Source organism: Strix uralensis, chromosome 35 (assembly GCF_047716275.1).
Source record: "Strix uralensis isolate ZFMK-TIS-50842 chromosome 35, bStrUra1, whole genome shotgun sequence".
In the NCBI taxonomy this organism is placed as follows: domain Eukaryota; kingdom Metazoa; phylum Chordata; class Aves; order Strigiformes; family Strigidae; genus Strix; species Strix uralensis.
The window spans coordinates 1272227-1292049 of NC_134006.1; the positions used below are offsets into that span (position 1 = coordinate 1272227).

At 55.1% G+C, this 19823-nt stretch overlaps 1 protein-coding gene across 1 annotated transcript in view; it reads right to left on the bottom strand.

Moving 5' to 3' along the window:
- Positions 1 to 268: 268 nt before the first annotated feature.
- Positions 269 to 19823, bottom strand: part of LOC141936889 (hydrocephalus-inducing protein homolog) — a 34802-nt gene continuing 15247 nt past the window's right edge. Inside the window, exons 8-24 of the mRNA XM_074854235.1 lie at positions 19060 to 19196; positions 18081 to 18208; positions 17770 to 17961; positions 17247 to 17377; positions 15544 to 15712; positions 14052 to 14203; positions 13237 to 13410; positions 11977 to 12097; positions 11278 to 11427; positions 10793 to 10976; positions 10170 to 10311; positions 8760 to 8925; positions 6714 to 6926; positions 6111 to 6313; positions 5748 to 5930; positions 5381 to 5500; positions 269 to 407 (exon numbers count right to left, since the gene is read on the bottom strand). Coding sequence (XP_074710336.1) covers positions 368 to 407; positions 5381 to 5500; positions 5748 to 5930; positions 6111 to 6313; positions 6714 to 6926; positions 8760 to 8925; positions 10170 to 10311; positions 10793 to 10976; positions 11278 to 11427; positions 11977 to 12097; positions 13237 to 13410; positions 14052 to 14203; positions 15544 to 15712; positions 17247 to 17377; positions 17770 to 17961; positions 18081 to 18208; positions 19060 to 19196 — 2605 coding nt within the window. The 3' untranslated portion in view covers positions 269 to 367. The remainder of the gene's footprint in view (positions 408 to 5380; positions 5501 to 5747; positions 5931 to 6110; positions 6314 to 6713; positions 6927 to 8759; positions 8926 to 10169; positions 10312 to 10792; positions 10977 to 11277; positions 11428 to 11976; positions 12098 to 13236; positions 13411 to 14051; positions 14204 to 15543; positions 15713 to 17246; positions 17378 to 17769; positions 17962 to 18080; positions 18209 to 19059; positions 19197 to 19823) is intronic.

The window sequence follows — 19823 nt, forward strand, 5'->3', positions numbered from 1 at the left end:
AGCACTGCACTGCCTGCACCACACGGGTCAGCGCTCAGGAGAACAGCACTGCACTGCCTGCACCACACGGGTCAGCGCTCAGGAGAACAGCACTGCACTGCCTGCACCACACGGGTCAGCGCTCAGGAGAACAGCACTGCACTGCCTGCACCACACGGGTCAGCGCTCAGGAGAACAGCACTGCACTGGCTGTACCACAGTTCTGCATTCAGGAGCCTTTGCACCACATCCCACTCCAGGGGTCGGCAGCTGCGCTCCAACAGGCCGCTGTCAGTCCCTCACTGTCCATGTCCCCGATGACAATGTTGAGACAACACTGATCTTCTGACCGACTCTTACACTATCCCACAGCCTCTAGTTCAGGTATTCAAGCACTCCAGGAAGCCTCAGCAGACCCAGGTGATGTCCTGTAAGCAAGAGCATAAGAGAAGGTGCATATACCCACCACCCTTCCCTCCAAGGTGTTTGCTTCATTCCTATCCCCAGAGCATCCCCCGTGGGCTCCACCACAGACACAGCCCTGACACTTTCCCTTACAAAACCGCACGGGGACTCCCAGGGCAACCAGGCCAGAGAAGAAACCTTCCCCATTTCCTGAACCAACCCAAAACTTTTTCCTCTCTCCTATAGATAGAAAAAAAAATCCCCCCCATGACAGAGGCAGCACCTGATATGGACCAAGGGTGACATTAAAGGTCACAGATTTGCACTCATCTCATCACAGCTCTGCCAGGGACCAGGCAAGGTGTTTGATCTCACAGGGACTCAACTCTCCTACCTGCCAGGCCAGCGCAGCAATACAGATTTGGGAAAAGGCAAAGTCACAAGGGCAAGCAAACAGCTCACATGCAAGGCGGTGCTGTGAATGCTGCAGAGGGGCTCAGCTACCCTCTCTGGCATCAGCCTCTCTGAGCAGCCTGGTGTTTTGCACAACCTACAGAATAAACTTCCTTAGTAGAAGATGGTATCTTTTACCAGACTAACTTGATGGGAACAAAAAGTTTTACTGACAAACCTTACCCTCTCCACACCCTTACAGCATGCACTAGATCAATGTTCTTTAAAACATCTGCCTGCAGCTGTCCTGAAAGGCAGGGAAAAAGCATCTCCGCTTGGTGGATAGAACTGGGATGCAGATGATACTGCACAGCAGAATTAAGGTGTAAGTCTATTACGCATCAGCTTTTCTCCAGCAGCTGCCTACAAGCAGGGTCCTGTCCCACAGAAGACACGAGGTGTCACACTCCCCATTTGCTGTGGGCTTCCATGCCCGGCACATCTGCAGCCAGGTTACAGCTGCCTGTCCCCGGCCTTGGCCACCCACCTAAAAACCTTGAAGAGGGGAATGGAAGGGCACCGAGCATCCAGCTGGTGCCTTCAGCCCTCAGCATCCTCCATCTCTAAAGAAAAACAGAGCAGGGCAAGTAAAATCATGCCCAGGCACCGGGACCTCCTAGAGGCATCCATCAGCTGAACTTCTGACTGAGAAACAAACATCTAGGGTTTCCCTTCAGCACAGCCTCAAGGCACAGACCTTCTTTTAACCCTCCCTGGCTGCTGCTCCCGCCTTTTTAATCAGGAACTGGATGATGATTTCTCCCAGACAGGTTCACAACACCTCGCTGGGCTGAGCACAGAGAGATGGCTTCTGTTTAATTTTCCTATGACTGGAAGACAGAGGTTTCCAAACCTCTTTGGAAACTTCTTTTTTCCCCTGTCTGGTCTCACCAGCACTGGGAACTCCTTTTACAAATGATATCTCATTAAAAATACATCTGGGATTAACCAAGCCAGCTACATCACACCTTCCCAAGGAATAGCTGGGCTGCAGGGGAGCTGATGAACCTCCTCATGGAGCAGATCTGGGTAACTAGCCCAGCAAGGAGACTGCTCAGGAAGCCTCCTTGTCAGTAACACTTCTTCTCCATGAGCAAGAGCAGTGACAGCTTTGCACGCTGACTCTGGGAGGCTCCAGCTGCTGGCAGAACACAGCTCCCTCCTCCGCTGGTTTGCAAGCCCTCCCTCCCCAGGCAGAGGCAGCACATGAGGTAGCCAACCTCCCTTCAGACAGGACATCTGAGTCTATAATGGCAGCTTCGATCTCTGGGCTTAGCTTCCTTCCTCTCCACAGCTCAGAGCTTTTCTGCCTCGTTGGACTCACTGGTCCCTCCCTGCCCTGAACTCGGGAGAGGGCCCTGGGGAGGTCGGACTGGCCCCTCCATGCTTTCAAGCTCGCTGGGCTGTATCTCTGTGCAATCCACAGTCCCTGCACATAAGGGCAGCCCTTTTTTTAGTCTCTCTGGCAAAGCGAGCTGAAAAGCAGCTGGGGAGAAGCATTCACTTGGGAGAGCGGGATTTCTCCTTCCCAGCGAGCGGCGTTTGCAGGGCAGCAGACAAACTGGCTGACGTTTGCTGAGAGCTCTGAAGGCACACAACCCTCCAGAAATGCCCATCATCAGTCCTGCTGTTCTTGGCACACAAAGCTTGTCTGTCTCCCACAAAAGCTACGACACAAAAGCAAAACCCTTGCACAGATCCTGTCTCCCTGGGAACTAACCCTACACTCGTCCTCCTTGACTTAACCGTCCCCTGGAGCCCACAGAAAAATTTCAAGGCCTAGAAACAGCTGGTATGAAATGGAAACAAACAGTTCAAATGTGAAGTATATTAGAAGAGATTATAATTGGTAGCAACGGTTGCTTAAACCAAAAGAAGTGGTTCTAGTGAACTGGTCTGTGATCCTGCAGACCCCAGCCAGAGACAGAAGCAAAGAGTAAGAGCAAGGAGAGAGAAATGTAAAAGGTGAAGAGGAAGCACGTACCAGGGACGAGCGTCCGGAGTCTGGATAAACTGAAATCCATGACTTTATTCAACATAGGCCAGAGATCCACCACCGGGCAGGGGCGGGGCATGGGGGGAGAGGTTTAAATATTCTCTGTGTATCCTTAGGATCTCAGTGAGAATCAAAGGGATAGGATTTTAACAAATGATCGGAGTAATGAATTGAAAAACCGCACAGCACATTTTGTCAGTTGGTCCAGGTCGCACCTCATCCATCTCTTCACTCGTCCTTTTCTTTCTTGGCCTGAGCATTTTAACTGGTTTTATTAATCCGATGTAGATGCTTAAACTCACCTTCAGAGAGCAAAGGGAAAAACTAAACGAGGATATTCCGCCGAAGTGGGATGTTTGTAATTCTTACATGTGGACAGAAGGTATTGGGGTTTCACACCTTTGTCAGTGCAGAGTCCTGACCACACGTGGCAGTGAAAGAACAAAGCGAACCGCGAGTGAGGGTGGCCTGCTTGTTCAGGTTTTTCTGAGTACTCAGAAAAACTTTTTACAGCTCGGAAACTGTTACTTTTCATCATGGAAATCTAACAATAGAAGTGATGCTAATACAAGCTAAAGGTAAACAGGATTTTACATGGAACAAAACTATAGGATGGACTCCTTGTCAAATGCTGGGAAGGCAAAACGGCTGGTTGGGACCTATTTTAAAAAGGGGGAGGGGAAGTGTGTGTGTCTGCTTCCACGCTTACTACAGAGGCGTGTTCTCTAAAGGCAGGATTCCCTTCAAAAAGCCTGTACCCGAGAACGATGCATTTAAACTTGCCTCCTTTTAATTTGCTCCGAATTTCTTGACCTGTCCCTTATAACAGATGTTCTCACGATGTCGTGGGAGAACTGCAAACCCCAGAGCTCAGGTTTCTGGAGAACTCTTCCCTGCCCTGTAACATCCTGACTCAAACACTTGGAGAATTTGCTTTTCTGCTTATCAGGCAAAATACAAAAAAATAGAAAACCGAAAATGGGACTCTGAGCTGGTCTGAGATGAATAGTTTTAAGGCAGAATAGTGCTTTTTAAGACCGTCTCTTGAACTCAGAACTTGCCCGAGTTCAGTGTTGCAGCACGCACTTGGCAGTTTTAGTAACGCCACGGTGTGATGTCTTCAAAACAGACTCATGCTAACTCTGAGTGACGTCATTTGGCCTCACAGCTGATGCCTGTCTGTCTGCTGGAATGTCTTCAACACTCTGCAAACGTAGCCTTTTAGAGAAAACATTTAAGCAACTTTTAAACCTCGCCCTTCCCTGTGCCGGTTTGTGTTGCAGTGCTCGTGTGGGGGAGTTACTTTGGTTACACCTGGGAGTGCAAGTTCTTGGGCTGCCGTGCAGCGTTGGAATAGTAGAATCACAGAATCATTCAGGGTGGAAAAGCCCCTCGGGGTCATCGAGTCCAACCCTCAGCCCCACTCTAAAGTTCTCCCCTACCCCACATCCCCCCACAGCTCATCCAAACGGCCCTTAAACCCCCCCAGGGGTGGGGACTCCACCCCCTCCCTGGGCAGCCTATTCCACTCTCTGACCACTCTGGCGGGGAAACATTTTTCCCTCCTGTCCAGCCTGACCCTCCCCTGTTGCAGTTCAAAGCCGTTCCCTCTCGTTGTGTCACTAATTCCCTGGGAGCAGAGACCAGCACCAACCTCTCCACAACGTCCTTTCAGGGAGCTGCAGAGAGTGATGAGGTCTCCCCTCCCCTTCTCCTCCTCACACTGAACAGCCCCAGCTCCTTCCATCGCTCCTCACAGGATTTATTCTCCAGGCCCTTCCCCACCTCGTTGCCCTCCTCTGCCCTCGCTCCAGCCCCTCGAGATCTCTCTGGGATTGAGGTGCCCAAACCTGGACACAACCCTCCAGGTGTGGCCTCACCAGTGCCGAGCACAGGGGGACTGTCACCTCCCTGTCCCTGCTGGTCACACTAGTGCTGATACAAGCCAGGATGCCGTTGGTTTCTTGGCCACCTGGGCACACTGCTGGCTCCTGTTCAGCTGTTTGTCAATGAGAACCCCCAGACCCTTCTCTTCCAGACAGCTCCAGCCACTCCTCCCCAAGCCTGTAGCCACGCAGGGGGCTGTTGTGGCCCAAGGGCAGGACCTGGCACTTGCCCTTGTTGAAGCTCATCCTGTTGATGTCGGCCACCGATCCAACCCATCCAGGTCTCTCTGCAGACCCTCCCTGTCCTCGTGCAGATCGACTCTCCTGCTTCACTTGGTGTCATCTGCGACCTTACTGATGATACACTCTGTGTCCTTACCGAGATCATCAATAAAGGTGTTGAACAGAAATGTCCCAACACTGAGCCCTGAGGAACACCACTTGTGACCGGCTGCCAGCTGGATTTAGCTCCACTGACCACCACTCTCTGGGACCGTCCATCCAGCCAGTGCTTGACCCAGCAGACCGTTCGCTCCTCCAGGCCATGGGCAGACAGTGTTTCTATGAGAATCCTATGGGGAACTGTGTCGAATCCCAGCCCAACGTCTCACTCCACGCAGGCAGCGCATCAGGATGCTCGCTCGGAGCGGGGAGCACGTACCAGTCTCTTGACTTCCCACACAGCAGCGGTCCAAAGTGGAATACGCCCGTGTTCATGACACACTGCTTGGTGGTGATGTCATCGTCCGCCTTGCTCTTCCTCCGGCAAGGAAGCACCAGCCTGGGCAGAGAAAATGGGGAATGAGGAGCTGTGAGACGCTCTAAGTAGAAAACCTGGTCAGAAAGCCATAACCCTTATTGGTGGCTGAGGTACCAGTACTGGTTCTCAGCTCCAAGCACGGAAGAGATGCTGGGCGGCTCAGGCCGCATGCTCTGCCCAAGCCAGAAGGTCACCGGGGCACAAGGGGCTGCCCTGGCTCTGAGCTCAGGGGCGAGCAGTGGGGGAGGCTCCCACGCCCCAGCCTTACCATGGGTCCTGGCTGACGGTGGGATACAGGCAGGTACCCCTGCAGTGCACCTGGTACAGTCGCTTTGTCCCCAGGACCTCACAATGCAGCGTCTGGTCAAACTGCCCCGGCACCGTGGAGCTGAACTGGACCTTCAGTTCCACCTCCCCGTGGGCAGGCACTATCCACCGGCAGCTGCTCAGCCTGGCAATTAAAGAGGAGGCTTCAGACATTGCTAACGAGCAAACGAGAGAAGGAGGAGGCTCATGGACTCTCCATCCCATGAAGGCACCGGCAGAGGGTCCCTGCGGGGCTGGGGATGATGGAGCCCGTTTGGCAAGATGGACGTGAAGCAGAGGGATCACCTCCTCCCTCACAGCTCACCTGACGGATTTCCCCCGGGATGGGACCCTGTCCACGTCGCTTTGGTGCGCCTCGGGGGGCCGCGTGGGTGCTCCCGTGCCCGGCGCCTGGCGACCTCTCCTGCCCCGGCTGGAGCTCCGCTTCTGCCTCACAGCCTCCCGCCTGCCCGCGGCTTTCTCCTTCCCCGACCGGCCCCTGCTTGGCGTGACCTGCTCCTCTGACACCTTCACACCAAGGGAGAGAGGAAAGGGAGAGAGGTGAGACCTGCCCCGAGACACCCCCATCCTGGAGAGAAAGCTGCAGGTTTGGTAACAGACAGGAGAGAGAATAAACCACCAACCCCCTCTGCCCATGGATTTGGTCTTCCTTATGGGACTTCGTTTCGCCTACAACACCCCTCCTTGCCCAGGACCCTCTCCTCAAGGGAAGTCGAACGTTTTAGCTGATTTTTCTCTCATCTCACAGAACTGCCCTATGTCTCAAGCAGAGCTGTCTCTTTTAAACAGACAGGAGGGATGCCTGCAGACACGGGGCCCCGTCATGTCTTCACTGCCCTTCCACAGTGATCCTTTTCCATCCCACCTCCCCCCATGGCCCCATCCAGCCTGGCCCCTGCCCTGGCACCTTCACTGCAGGCACAACGGGGACATCCAACAAACTTCTGGTTTCCTTCTTTCCTTCTTCTGCAGTGGCACCTTCTGGCACAACAAAGGCGAAGTGCTCGAGGGCTTCTCCTGCTGCAGGGACCATCCGCTTCTCCGGGTGGCGGATCACAGAGTAAAAAGCAGTAGGTGGAATGGGAGGCCCCGAGGGACCCAGTCCCAGGTCATCCAGGATCTAGAGCATAAGAGAAAACCCTGTTTATAGTCCCATCGCCTTCATCCTCACACTTCCTGAAAGGCACTGAGCTTTTGGCAATGGGTTTTTTTATTTAGATGGAGCACAGTGCTTTTTTATGCCCAGTGGGGTGGGCAGGCTCCAGAGCAGTGCCAGGACCTACAAGTGGGACCTAGAGAGAAACCTGAGTGACTCGGCTGAAGGAAACAATGACCAGGAGTTGCCCTGCCCTGGGACCATTTTTAATGATTTCCAGACTGGGAAACTCTCCAAACAGAGAGGATGTTCCAGCAGAGAGCCCTCCCTCTTCCCACCCATCTGGGGGATGGCAAGAACTTCCCCAGCCATGTGGCTGCTTTGAAGCCATCGCGGAACATCATCAGTGGCCTGGACAAGGCTCTGTGCTGCTGTCACCTGGTGGGACACAACGCACCAGGGCCCAGACCACGGCAGGCTCAGCATCTGAGCCTCGCAGGGCTTTACCTGCTCTGCCTCTGGCAGCTTGCCGCTCTCCAGGATCGCCCCAGTCACATCTGCAGAGCTCAGCACCTGGATGTCCAAGCAGGGCACCCCGACGTCCTGGCCTCTGGCTGACCCTTCTGCACCTTCCCCTTCCAGCCCAGATAACTCGGAGTCCTCAAGACCCTTCAGTTTTTCCAGATGCTCCTTCTCTCTGTCCCTCCGGCTCCTCCGCCTGGATAAATGCTGGCGCTGGCCTTGTACTTGGTGCTGCACCACCTCTTGGTTCAGAGGGGACAGCAGGATACCCTGAGCCCTGTCCCAGGATGACAAAATATGTGTGACATCCCTCTGCGATGCCTCGTAGATCTTAAACCTCAGGGCCAAGTTCTTCTCGCTGTCACTCTGCGCCTCGGTTTTGGTTTCCCCCTGTTCTGGGTCTGCAGGTTGCACAACCTCCACTGGGCAGGCCTCTGTCAGGGACGCCTTGATCTGCTTTTCCTTATCTTCCTTGTCCAAGAGAGTCTGGGTGCTCCTTTGCAGATCCCTTCTCTCCCCCCTCGGTGACATCGGACAGGTTGCCGGTGGATGCGCTGGTGTTGCTGGTGGATGCGTTCGTGTTCTGGGCAGGAGGAGCAGGACAAAGCGGTGAGCATTTCAAAGCACCAACTCAAATGCTGTAGGACAGCGGCGATCTTCGCAATAGCACCCCACGCCTCATCTGAGACCTGTGCTAGGTGCTCTACAAATCCCAATTCAGAACGCAGCTGGTACCCAGTTGAGCTCAACTGAAACTGAACTCCCCAGCGCCAGACTGATGAGGAGTCCTGCAAACCAGCTGAGAAATAGAACAGCTTCCCCGACCCAAACAGGGACCTTAAGACACCCCCTTACTCCTGTGCAGTCCTCCGGGCACGTTTCTGGTGTGCTGAGCATCCATCCCTGTGTCTGGCTGACACTTTGGGAAGTCTGGCTGCTAATGAATTCCTAAAGGGCCTGGTGGTATCTCCTGCCAGACAGGTAGCAAAAGACACCACATCCCAGGCGGGTCATGGCTCAGAGGTGTAAGTCACATGCAGAACGGGGAGAAATGCTGGACTAAAACTATCTAGGGCTTGGAGTTACATGAAGCCATGACTCAAAGGCAGCACGACCCCAGAAGAACAGCTCTACCCAACAAACCCATGTGAAAATAGCCCTGGTGAAGCAGCAGCACGATCAAACACTGGCTGCTGTTTCCCAGCACAGCCCCGTGTGTTGCTGACGGCCAGGTACCCACCCCCAGCACTGCGGGGGGCTGCTGGCTTCGCCAGGAATGGTACGGCTCAGCAGGAGGGTCCCCAGGGCTTTCACTCCTCTCCCACAACCACCCACCTGCCTGACTCCAGGCTGGCTTTTCTTCCTTGAAGCATTTTCTTTGTCTTTTCCAAGCTTTCTCTTGGCCCACTTAGACAACATCTTCAGCAATTCTTCCTCCCTCAAGCGTTCGAGCTCCCACCGCTGCTTTTCCTCAAGCTCTCGAGCCAGCCGCTCCATCTCCCTTCAGCAAGACAAACAGAAAACATCCCCGAGAGTCACCACCAGAAATCTGGGCTCGCTGCAATCCCAGCTGGTCCCGCACTTCATTCACTGACCCTAAGGCCAGGCACAACTGTTAGACCAGCTCTGTGGACTTCCCTCAACCTGGGGGGGCTGGGACATCCAAAGTGAGGGAAGTGGGAGGGGACCTCCAGGGCCAGCCAAATCCAGGCTTTGCTGTCACAAGGTCTAAATTGCACTGCTTCTCCAATAAGGTCCACCTGGACACCTCCAGCATGCTGCCAAAGACTGACCCACCATTGCTCCACGCTGGAGCCTGAAGCCCTCAATATCCAGCTCACAAATCACTAAACCAGCTCACCAGTCACTAACACCTGCTTATCCCTGCACCAATACTTGGCTTATCCAGCCCTTCTCCCTGGGCACAGCCTGCTCCTTAGTGAGACCAGCCATACCAATCAGAAAGCAAAGGCTGCAGTAACTGTCCTCCTGCAGAACAGGCTCCACACAACCAGGTGTCCTGCTGGAACCCAGCCGTGACCATGGGAAGCTTGTGCTGCCTGTCCTGGAAGTCACAGTTTGAAGCAGCCCTAGTGATCTCCTCCCAGGGAAACAAACGTCAGCTGGGGCTCAAAGAAGCGCTGAAACACAGGCTCACTTTAAGCAAGTCCCTCCGCGAGTTTCAGGCAGGGCTTAATAGAGGCTTAAGCTTATCCTGTGTACCCTCCTGAACGGGGCTGCTTTGCTGGACCAGAGCTTCTCCCAGGCTCACCTGCTGCTGCAGCTGAAGGTGAGCTTTTGTGGCTGGTGTCACTCAGTAAGGAAACCCCTGGGAGCTCAGCAGTGCAAGGGCCTCACCTACGGCAGGACTGGGATCCAAACCAAGCCAGCACAGCTGCGCCTCACACCAACCCACACCACAACCCCTCTGGTTTGGTGGAGAAGGGCGATGAAGATGAGAATGAACATAATTAACTTAGAGACACTGGCAAGCACAGTGGCAAGGGAAGCACAGAGCCCCTAAGCCGACGGGCTCACCACTAAAACGGAGAGAAGATGTTCTCATCTCACCGGAGGAAGGTCCCTGCTCCGCTGGGAACCAGGGAGGTGGAACTGGGAATCCTTGTGCTGCTGGTAATTAATGCTTTTGGCCTTGGTAACCCCTCTGAGCACAACCAAGGTCTCCGGAGCAGGGAAACCCTTTGGGGACACTCCTGGGGAGGCACCCATAGAAGGCTTACAGACCTTTTCTTCCTCTCACGCTGGACTTGCAGGATACTGTTATCAAAGTGAATTTTCTCCTCCTCGGTGAGGGCATCATACTCGTCCTCTTCCATCTCCCAGAGACGTGCTTTCTCCCTGCTGGCAGCTTCTTCCCGCTCCCATCCTTCAGCACAGACCAGAGGAGAAACCATCAGTGCCTGCAAGCAGAGCTTGCTGCTCTGGGTGAGCTGCCAGGATTCACAACTCTGTCCTGACCCAGGCTGTCATCCTGCCAGGAGATACCGGCGAGCTCACATCCTGCTTCAGAATTCAGACAAGCCCCAAACTATCGCTGGCCAGTAAGTTCCCATGCCTTGCCTGGCTCACACGCACCAGCACTGTGGACAGCTGGCCAGTGATTAGTTATTGAGCCACAAGAGCTTGCACTTGTGCCCAAGCTTTAATGTTAGAGACTGGGGTCAGTCTTACAGCCTCAGCTCTGCTGTATTTTAAGCAACTGTGAGCTGAGAGCTGGCTACACCGAGGCAGAAGGTGGAAGGATTCATAAAAACATCTCTTACAAGTTCTGCTGGTAACCCAGACACACACGGGTACGGCTGAGGGCTCGAGAGAGATTTCAGAGTTACGGAGACGCAGAGTCTCACCTTCCTGCTCTTCTGCGGCCATCTCCCTGGCTTTCCAAGAAGCATAATCCTGGAACAGGTTCACAAAATAAATGTGAGGCCGATTTCTGACAGCTTTGAGCAGGCAGAGGAGAGCAGACGCCGTGTTGTGTGCAAAGGGGGTCTCCAGGCCATCAAACACCACTCCCTGGTAGCAGTCGCTCAGCTGCAGATAAAGTCGAAAAGGAAGAGAAAGTCAGCTGTCGCACGCGTTGGGCTCTCAGCTGGTCACTAAAGCCTGATGTCAGAGATCACCAGCCATCACAGTTCCAAGTGCAGCAGCTCAGACAAGCTCTGATCTTTCCCCACGCTCTGCCAACTTACGGCATCTGCAGCTTCACCCACGGATCCCTGCACGCAGCCCAGGACTCCCCCAAGAGCAGGCACAGCCCTCCTCCTCTCGGAATTGTACCTCGCTGCCTGTCTCTCTGTACCAAGAACGTACCATTTGCCCCCACCCCACGTACCTGCAGCCTTTCAGAGAGGATGGCCACCAGCAGCTCCTCGGGCAGCACGCAGCTCCTAAAGCCCAGCTCTCCTGATGTGCTGCCACTGATGCTCAGCTCTCGCTGCGCAGGAACGCAGGGAAGGGGAGAGAGGTGAGAACTTGATGAGCCCTGCAATGTTGAACACCACAAGAAAAATCAACCACTTTGGAAACCCCCAAAACAATTCCAACTGCTGGGCTTGGAGCTGGGGTTTCTCACTAGCAGGAGACTAGAACAAAGCTGCAGGCCAGCAGCTCCAGGGGACCACGCTGGAGGGTGCATCTGTGGCCAGCAGAGGCCCAAGCTTGCAAGCCCCCAGCGCAGCATCCCGCAGCTTTGCCCACCGCTGCAGCCACGTCAGCCAGGACTGCACTTTGCCAACAATCTGTTAAGATGCCGTAGAGATTTTCTGCCAGAGCACAGGGTTTCATTCCCACCCCGAGCCATGCCCAGCCTGCCCAGCTGGCTCTCTGCACTATAGACCCCTGCACCGGGCTCTGGATGACGCAGAGCCTCCACTGGAAGCGGCCCCTTCACTTCTCAGAGGCAACAGAAAGGTCCCAGGCATTAACCAGTGCACATCGTGCTTCACCTGGGAGCCTGTCAGATCCATCAGATGCTGTTTCTGGGATTGGGGGTGGGGCCATCTGTCTTCTTCTTGCCCGCCGCAGCGCTCACCTGGCCTCGGGACCTGACGGACCGCTGGCTGAGTTTGTCCCCAGAGCTGGACCGGCTCATGTCTAGGCTGCGCTTGGCCTCGGTGCCAACCTGCAGGTGAGGGACGCATCTGCGTTGTGACCTGTGGAGGGGACAGACGCTCAGTGGGGAGCAAGCAGGCACCTTCCACCCCAACGGGCACAGCCCTGCGCCCTGGCAGGGACACGGCCCTTGTCCCCCAGCCTGCTGGGCACTAGCAGCACCCATCTCCAGAAGCAGCTCCTGCCCTGCTTCTCTTATTAGCATGGTAAAGCACACCACCTGATACTGGATTTTAAAGCCAGAGAGTTTTTAAGGCACAGCTCTGCGTCCCTCCTCACAAATGTGCACGCAGGTGACACTGCACAGTAGCTCCCCTGTGGATCAAGCCAAGGCTCCACCCTCCAGGAGCATCATTTCTGTACCTTGCACCATCCTGCATTCTCACATGGAGACGGTAACATGCAGCCCTGCCCCAGCTGCATCCCCCATCTCCACTGGAGCTAAATCCTCCGCATGGGATAACCCCACCCAGGGCCCAGACCCTTCCTCCTTCCACCAGCTCCCAACCCAACCAGGTTCAAAGCTGAGCAATGCAAAACTTCCCCCACCAGAACCAGGGTCTGGCCTCACCCTGCAGAGCGCGGGGCACCAACTGCCCAACCAGGTTTTCTAAAAGTCTCTGGTCTCAGGTGGAGAACAGCACCACATGCACGAGCTGCGTGACCTGACAGTGTGTATAGGAGAACCTCTGGAGAAAAGAGCTCATCTGCAGCGTCTCATCTGAAACTCTGGGAGGTTGTTCTTCCCTTCCTCTCATGTTTCTGAAGCCACACTCCAAGTCAGTTGTCTAGTGCTTAATGAGCAGCTTCAGAGGGCTTCTTGGTTGTTAAAGTGGGCAGCAGTTCTGCCTGATGGCCACGAGGAGCCAGCTGGATTCAGCTTTGAGGAAATGTAAAAACCCCTGAGAAAAATACAGGTGTGCTTCACCACTCCTAGGAGAAGGAGTATGTGCTGAGAAGCCCAGAGGCAGTAGAAGTGCCCCTGTCTGAGCCCTTAAAACAGAGATTATTTTTTTTAATAACACAAGATGCTTTATGAAATGGCTTTGCATTTCTACACGTTGCACCCACGTTCCCTAAGAGACCCAAGGGCTGTCAGAGTTCCTCTCTGGAGCAAGCAGAAGTGGATGGTCATGGTGGGTTTCTGAAGCGCTGCTCTGGGTCCAGCGTTTCTCCTCACCGGCACCCTCTGCCTCCTTGCAGCTCTGCTCGATGGCAGCCCCGATGCACAGCTCCCGGGCGCGCAGCCCTGCTGAGCTGCTCCTGTCTGAGATGGCTTCTCTCACCACGGTGTCCATGGACAAGCAGGCAGCGCCGTAATATTTGGACAGGGCAACCGCTGCCGCTGTCTTCCCTTGAGAGAGAGGAAGAGTGCTTGGTGACACTTGCACGTGAAGCATTTCCAGGGACAGGCTCTAGAAAGTCCCCAGACAGGATTTCAAAGTTTCAAGGGCAGTCGGAAATCAAGTGCCCCTTTAGGGGAGACCATGAGGGAGGTAGCTGAGCATGGCTAGAAGCGTTGTCCTCTAGAGCCAGGAGGATCACCTCCACCTCACATCCAGCTGAGCACTTTGTCCCTCGTGGTGACCTCAGCCCTGGGCCAGGACATTGTTTCGAGCCCTGTCCCGCCACCACTCAGAGCGTTCGCCAGCCTGTGCTGGCCGGCGCTGCCTCAGGCAACGTCTGGGCACGGTCTGGGGGTCAGCGTGGGCGAGGGACTGCTCCCATGAGGCAACATGGGCACTAGGCACTGTGCTCCCACGAAGCAACGGGGACATGGCCACCCTGTGTGGGGGAACGATAGCCCAGCTGTGCGGACACAGGGTGAGCCACAGCCCTTGCCCCAGCTGGTGAAGGCCTGGGACCATTTCATGTACCAGCAGAGCTGCGGCTTACCTCGCTTCGCTTCAACTGGTCAGCCAAGCACCACGGCCCTCCAGGATGTGTCTCTCCTGCTTCCCCCCTCCTTGCAGCCACGGGCTGTGCCTCACCTACCTGTCAGGGGTGCCCCATGGATGATGACGACGATCCCTCTGCGGTTTCGGGCCACGCGCCCCTCTGCAGAGATATCGATGCCAAGGTGGCGGGCGATTCGGCCAGTTCTCCCGCGGCCGCCTTGCTGCTGGCGATGCTCTGCCGATGCTCTGCTGTGCAGAACCAGATAGAACAGTCAGCCTCCTGCCTACCTATGATCCTGATCATCCTCCCCATCCCCTCAGATCCTGGGAGAGAAGACTCTGCTGACACCAACACCACACCGAGGTCTCACCATGTCCCTCCTTTAGGCTTGTGCAGATCAGGGTCTGCCCTAGAGGGTGGTCAAGGTGCCTGTTCAGAGTATAGGAAATGGGGGGGCAGAAAGAGGAAAGAACAAGCATTTGGCAATACCTAAAAGGACTGGGCCAAATCTCCCATGCCCTGTCAACATGGTCCTCATGGGAGTTTGGTCCCAGGTCCTGCTGAGTAAGGGGGGGACAGGCAGAACCAGGCATTTTACACCGTCCCAAGGGAGAGGCTCCATTTGCGGATCAAGCGATTATCCAAAAGCTGGATGCTTTAGGAGTATTACACCAGGAGATGTAGCTGGGCTCTGAATTCACCGTAACAGCATTTGCAAAGAGCTCCCACCTCTGCCCTTAGGAGGTCACCAAAAGCCATCTCGGCTTGCAGTGTCACTGCCCTGCCTAGGGAAGGGAACAGCATCATCCTGATCCCAGCAGCTCTGGGGGGAAAAGGTGCTCATTTGGCAAAACTGGGGAGAACCTCCCTGGCCTCTCACTTGTCCCTGCCCTGTCTGCAACATCACCCATCCCCTGTCTTGATCTCAACACCTTCCTCCTCCTCCGCATTCAGATTTAGACTCCACCTTGTTGGACTGGCTTTCATCAAACACGGAGGAGAAAACCAATGAGCTCTGGGATGAGACGGTGCGACTGACCCCAGCAGAGGACTTTCTGCCGTGATCTGACAGAGACTGGACATCTTCAAAGTCTGCTGAGGAGGAAGGACACGGGGAGGGAAGAAGAGGGTGGACATGGCCAGGCAATCTGCTCTTTGCCATTTGCCACTTTGCACGGCCACGTGCAAAAGATGGAAAGTTTCCCAAGGAGAAGTCTGTCCAGGTGTCTCTGCCCTCGGGGGGATTTTGAGTTTGTGCTTTTGGTGCTGGGAAGGAACAAATATAAGATAGCTGGTGGTATTAGACCTGGTCCTGCTGGCTGAAGAACTCATCCCATCCTATTTTTGGTGGGGACACAAGGGGACAACATGATTATCTCCCCGGTCCATGGCAGGCAGATATGAGGTTGCTCTGGCTGCACTCAGGGCTGGTAGGGGATGCGTGTTACAAGCCACAGACCTTCACGCTGGAATTCCTCCACCCAGCTGGGGAAGGGGTGGCTGCTGGGCTTCCCATGGAGAGCTTGGGGCGTGGGGGCTGGACTCCCCGCTGTGTCCACACTCAGGACAGCCAATGCCAAACCCTCACCGTTGTCCGGGCCTGCTGGTTCCCCAGTCTGGGACTTTGTCTGCTCATCCTGCAGCCTCTTCTGGTCCTGACAGTACTCCAGCACCTCTGGGGGCAGCTTCTCACCCGGGGCACGCGGAGGCAGCAATAAGGTGTTGCGGCAATCGTAGTCTTTAAGCATCCGCAGGATCTGTGCATGTAGGGAAGAGAAGCCACATGCAGGACGTGTTTCTAACAACACGGACTATCCAAGCCCCTCCACAGTCTGCCAGCAGAGCTGCCTAACCCTGAAATGCCACCAGGCTTTGCCCTGGGGACTGTCTCCATCTCCCTGGCACAAACCCGGGAATGCTGGAGCCCTGTGAAGCTGCGGGAGCGTGCACATGGGGACCAGACCTTCCCTCTCACCTGCTCCTCAGCAAGGTACTGCTGGTCGAACTCCAGCGAGTAAAACTCGATGGGGAACTCGCATGGGTTCTTCACCACCACCGTCCCCTCTGCTCCACAGCTGTACGGCAGCAACGGTCCCAGCTCGAGCACTGGGGGGCTGAACTCCAGCTGTGGCTCCAGCCCACGCCCCGAGAGCTGCAGCTGGAGGTGCTGGCTGCTCTGGAAAATGTTAATCTTCAGCTCACTTCTGTAGGACTTCTGAAAAGAGAAGCACAGAAAACTCCTCCATGAAGTCCCAGGTGACAGGGCCTCAAATTCAACTCTTGCCCCAAGGCAGGGGTGTCACCAGTACCTCTAAGGGGAATGGAAAACAGATATTTACTTCCAGCAGGGGCTACAGCATCTGCATGCTGGCTCTGAGTAACTGGGATGAATCCTGGTGTGAAGTGTAACTGGTGTCAGACGAATCTAAAATGCACTATCAGATGTTTTCACCTAGTCACGAGGGAGTGTGATGCTCATGAGAAAGGTCCTCAGGGTTATGTTGCCCAGACACAGTCCTGGCACTGCTGCATCAGGCAAACATCAGCTCGATGAATGAGGCAGATGAGCTCGCACTGGCTAGAAATAAGGGTCGTCTTCTCTGCTCAGTGTTTGGCTCTGGTCAAAGCCAGACACAAGATGGTTACACCTCTACAGCAATTAGAACATCCCTGGGACTGTTCCCAGGCACGGAAGCACTTGTGTCCATCCTGTTACCCACTGCCAGTTTCCAAGTCATGGTGGCCACAGGCAAACTGCCTTTGGGAACACCCCATCATTTCAGCTGACTCCCAGACTGCCTGGGAACGTGCAGGCAGGCTGGGCCAGAGCCACAGGGACTGCTGGCAGCACACCACTCCAGGCGACTGTCCTGCCGTGCCCAGGAAGGTGCCTGGTGGCTGTTTTGTCTGCTGGTACCAGCAGCAGGACTTGCCTAGATTGGCCCTTCCAGGGTTATCCCCTGCAAGCGCGCCAGCTGCTCTGCACCAGGGCGTTGCAGCCTCAAACAGGCCCATGCAAGGGGGAGATGAGGGCAAACAGGCAGATTTCCCCCCATGCGCCAAGAGGCAGCCACCCCACCGTTCCCTGATGCTGAGCAAGCTCCCCAGGGGATTTCAAAGCCCCTCTCAGAAGAGTGTGCTGCAGGGGAAACTGAGGCACAGTGGGCACGGGGCTGGCAGAAAGCTCTCTGTGGAGGCAAACGCCGTCTCCTCCTCCCTGTGCTGGGCTCTCGTTACCACACTGCCCTGCCAGACCTCCTGGGGGTGACACTCGCTGATCTCACCTCTCACCTGACTCGCACGTGGCCTCGCTGTCCTGGAGCGAGGGCTCCAGCCGAGGGCAGCGCCTCGAAGACACAGGGCTGGGCCTTCAACTTCTGGGGCACCTTCCGACGCCTCCTCGCTAGCCAATGTCTGTCCACCTGAGAACAAAAACCAATTGTGTGAGGTCTCCTTGGTCTGTGAGGACAGACCCTCGGTTCCTGCAGTGCTCTGAGACACCGTCATGGTGCTGAGGGCACCCACAGCCAAACCAGCCGAGGCCACCTCTGGCCTAGAACTGGAGGGAGAACAGGCAGGGCAGGCAGATGGGGAGGCACCATCCTCAGAAGAGGAGGAACGGGGGAAGGTGGCAGAGAAGTGAAGCACCAGCTGATGCACAGGCCCAGGTGAGCCAGCCTTGCTCTGTACCCTCCACAGCTTCCTCAGACGAGCTGTAGCCCAAGTGCTCACGCAGCCACAGGGGCAGAAAGGGCAAGAGAGGCAAAGAAAACCCAACCGAGAAGTTCCGTGTTACACATTGTCTGTGCTTTACCTTCTTAACAGGCTCATTGATAGTGATGAGCCAGTTACAGGGGTCCTGGAGCTGATTGTGGAGCTGGACAGTTTCTTCCTGGCACTGCCCACACTGGAGAGTGGAGAACTCCAGTCTGTCCCTGGAGACGCAGAGGGATGGCATGGCCACGCTGGCATGGAGGCGGATGTGGAACGTGGGGCCTCCTGCTACCTAGGGAAGGACAGAGCATCCAGCTGAGAGCCCCGGTGACATCTGCTGCTGTCCCCAACCCTCCACCTGCCCCGAGAGGTGCACGGGCACAGCGGCGTGAGGAAGCACGCCATAGGTACCGTGATGGGCAGGAGCACGTCCGCCTCTCCCAGTGGCAGGTTGGCGCTCTGTGGGTCGAAGTGCACTTCAAACACCTTGGTCTCGCAGCAGAGCAGGTGCTTCACGTGGTCCAGATCCACACTGAAACCTTGAACAGATGAAAATAAAGCAGCTGAGATACACAATCAACATGAATGTGTCACAAGCACGTTAAGGCCGTATGTCCTGGCTGGCAGCTCTGCAAAGGACCCCTTTGTACCTGTGGAGAAGACTGCCACTCCTTCTCCCTTGTCACCACACAAGGAGAAAGGGCTTTCACAGCCAGAATCCAAGACCCACATGGTAAAAAGGAAACATCTCAGTTGAGGAGCTCCAACCATTCCTTCACTAGGCATCCCAGGGAAGGACGCACAGACCTCTCCAAAGGAGAATTCCCAACTAAGATTCCCCCATGCCATGGCACTCCCTGAAAAACAATTTAGAGGAGGCACCTGATCACCCTTCAGACACGGCGAGTCACCGTTTGCTGGTACTGCAGCCTTACGTCAAGGCCTGTTTCGAAAGCCTGTTTTGGTACAACAGAGGGCCTCACAGGCTGTCTTCTCTATAGAGGCTGAACAGAAGTGCTAATGGCATTATGAACTTTAAACAAAGCACTTCCAAACCACAAAGTGTCCATCTGTTTGCAACACAAGCCCATGGAGTGCCCATCAGGTGATGCTCATGGTAGCCAAGAGCAGAAGATGCTGAGAGGTGACCAAGGTGATCAGCCCATCCAGCCCCTGCAGGGAAGTGTTAGGGCAGGCACGGGCAGGCCGGGTCTCTGAGCACTGCTGGCCAGGAGAACTCAGGCTCTAAAGCACCAGGCAGAGGGTCCCAAGGAGGAAAAAGTTATACATACAAGCACTCAAAAAAAACCTCCCCATGTCCAGTGGCTTAAGCTAATCTGTCAGAGACAGCTCCTTCAAGCCCACGTGAAGTCTCTCCAGCACTGGTTACCTGTGTCACGCAGGACCCGTCTATCGGCGCGGAAGGACACAGGGAACTGCCCGGTGTTGGTGATCCTCACGACGTGCGTGGGGGTGTTACCGAGAATCACGTACCCAAAGTCCAGGAGGTACTCGGGCAGCTCAGCTCTGAAAGGAGGAGTAAGGACAGTCCTTAAACCACAGCCTGGCTACATTTCCAGGAGCATGGAAGATGCAAATGAAGTGAGTATTTCTGGATTCGCTGCTGTAAAAACTCAGCTCAAGCCCAAGAAACCCAAGGTCTGACCACCTGGTAATAAGACTTTGGTAAGTCACGAGGAGCACAGGACCTAGGTTTTATCAGCTACCAGTGGGACCTTAAAATAAAACTGGTTTAAAATGAATACTGGTCACAGCTCCTCTGCTGTGGAAAGCCACCGTAGATAAGTCCAGTGGACCTCCACTGGTCTCAGTGAAACTGCTAAGCCCCATGTACAGCCCCAGCCTGAAACTGCTTCAGGACCTCGTCATAAGATTCGCCTGCACAGGAAATCTTCACTGCTCTGCAACCAGATCTGTCCCCAGAGCAGCACCGACAGATGCAGTAATCAACAACTACAAGATTCACAGGAGGGTCCTTTTCCAGAGCAATCGCACTCGGGAAGGCACATACGTGATCTGTTTTGCAGAGCATCTTCCTGAACTGGAGCCTACCGTGCCCGTGCCTCCTCATGAAGGAGCAGAGGGAAGTTACCGAGGCAAGCCCTGCAGTCCCACCAGCATCCCAGCCACCTG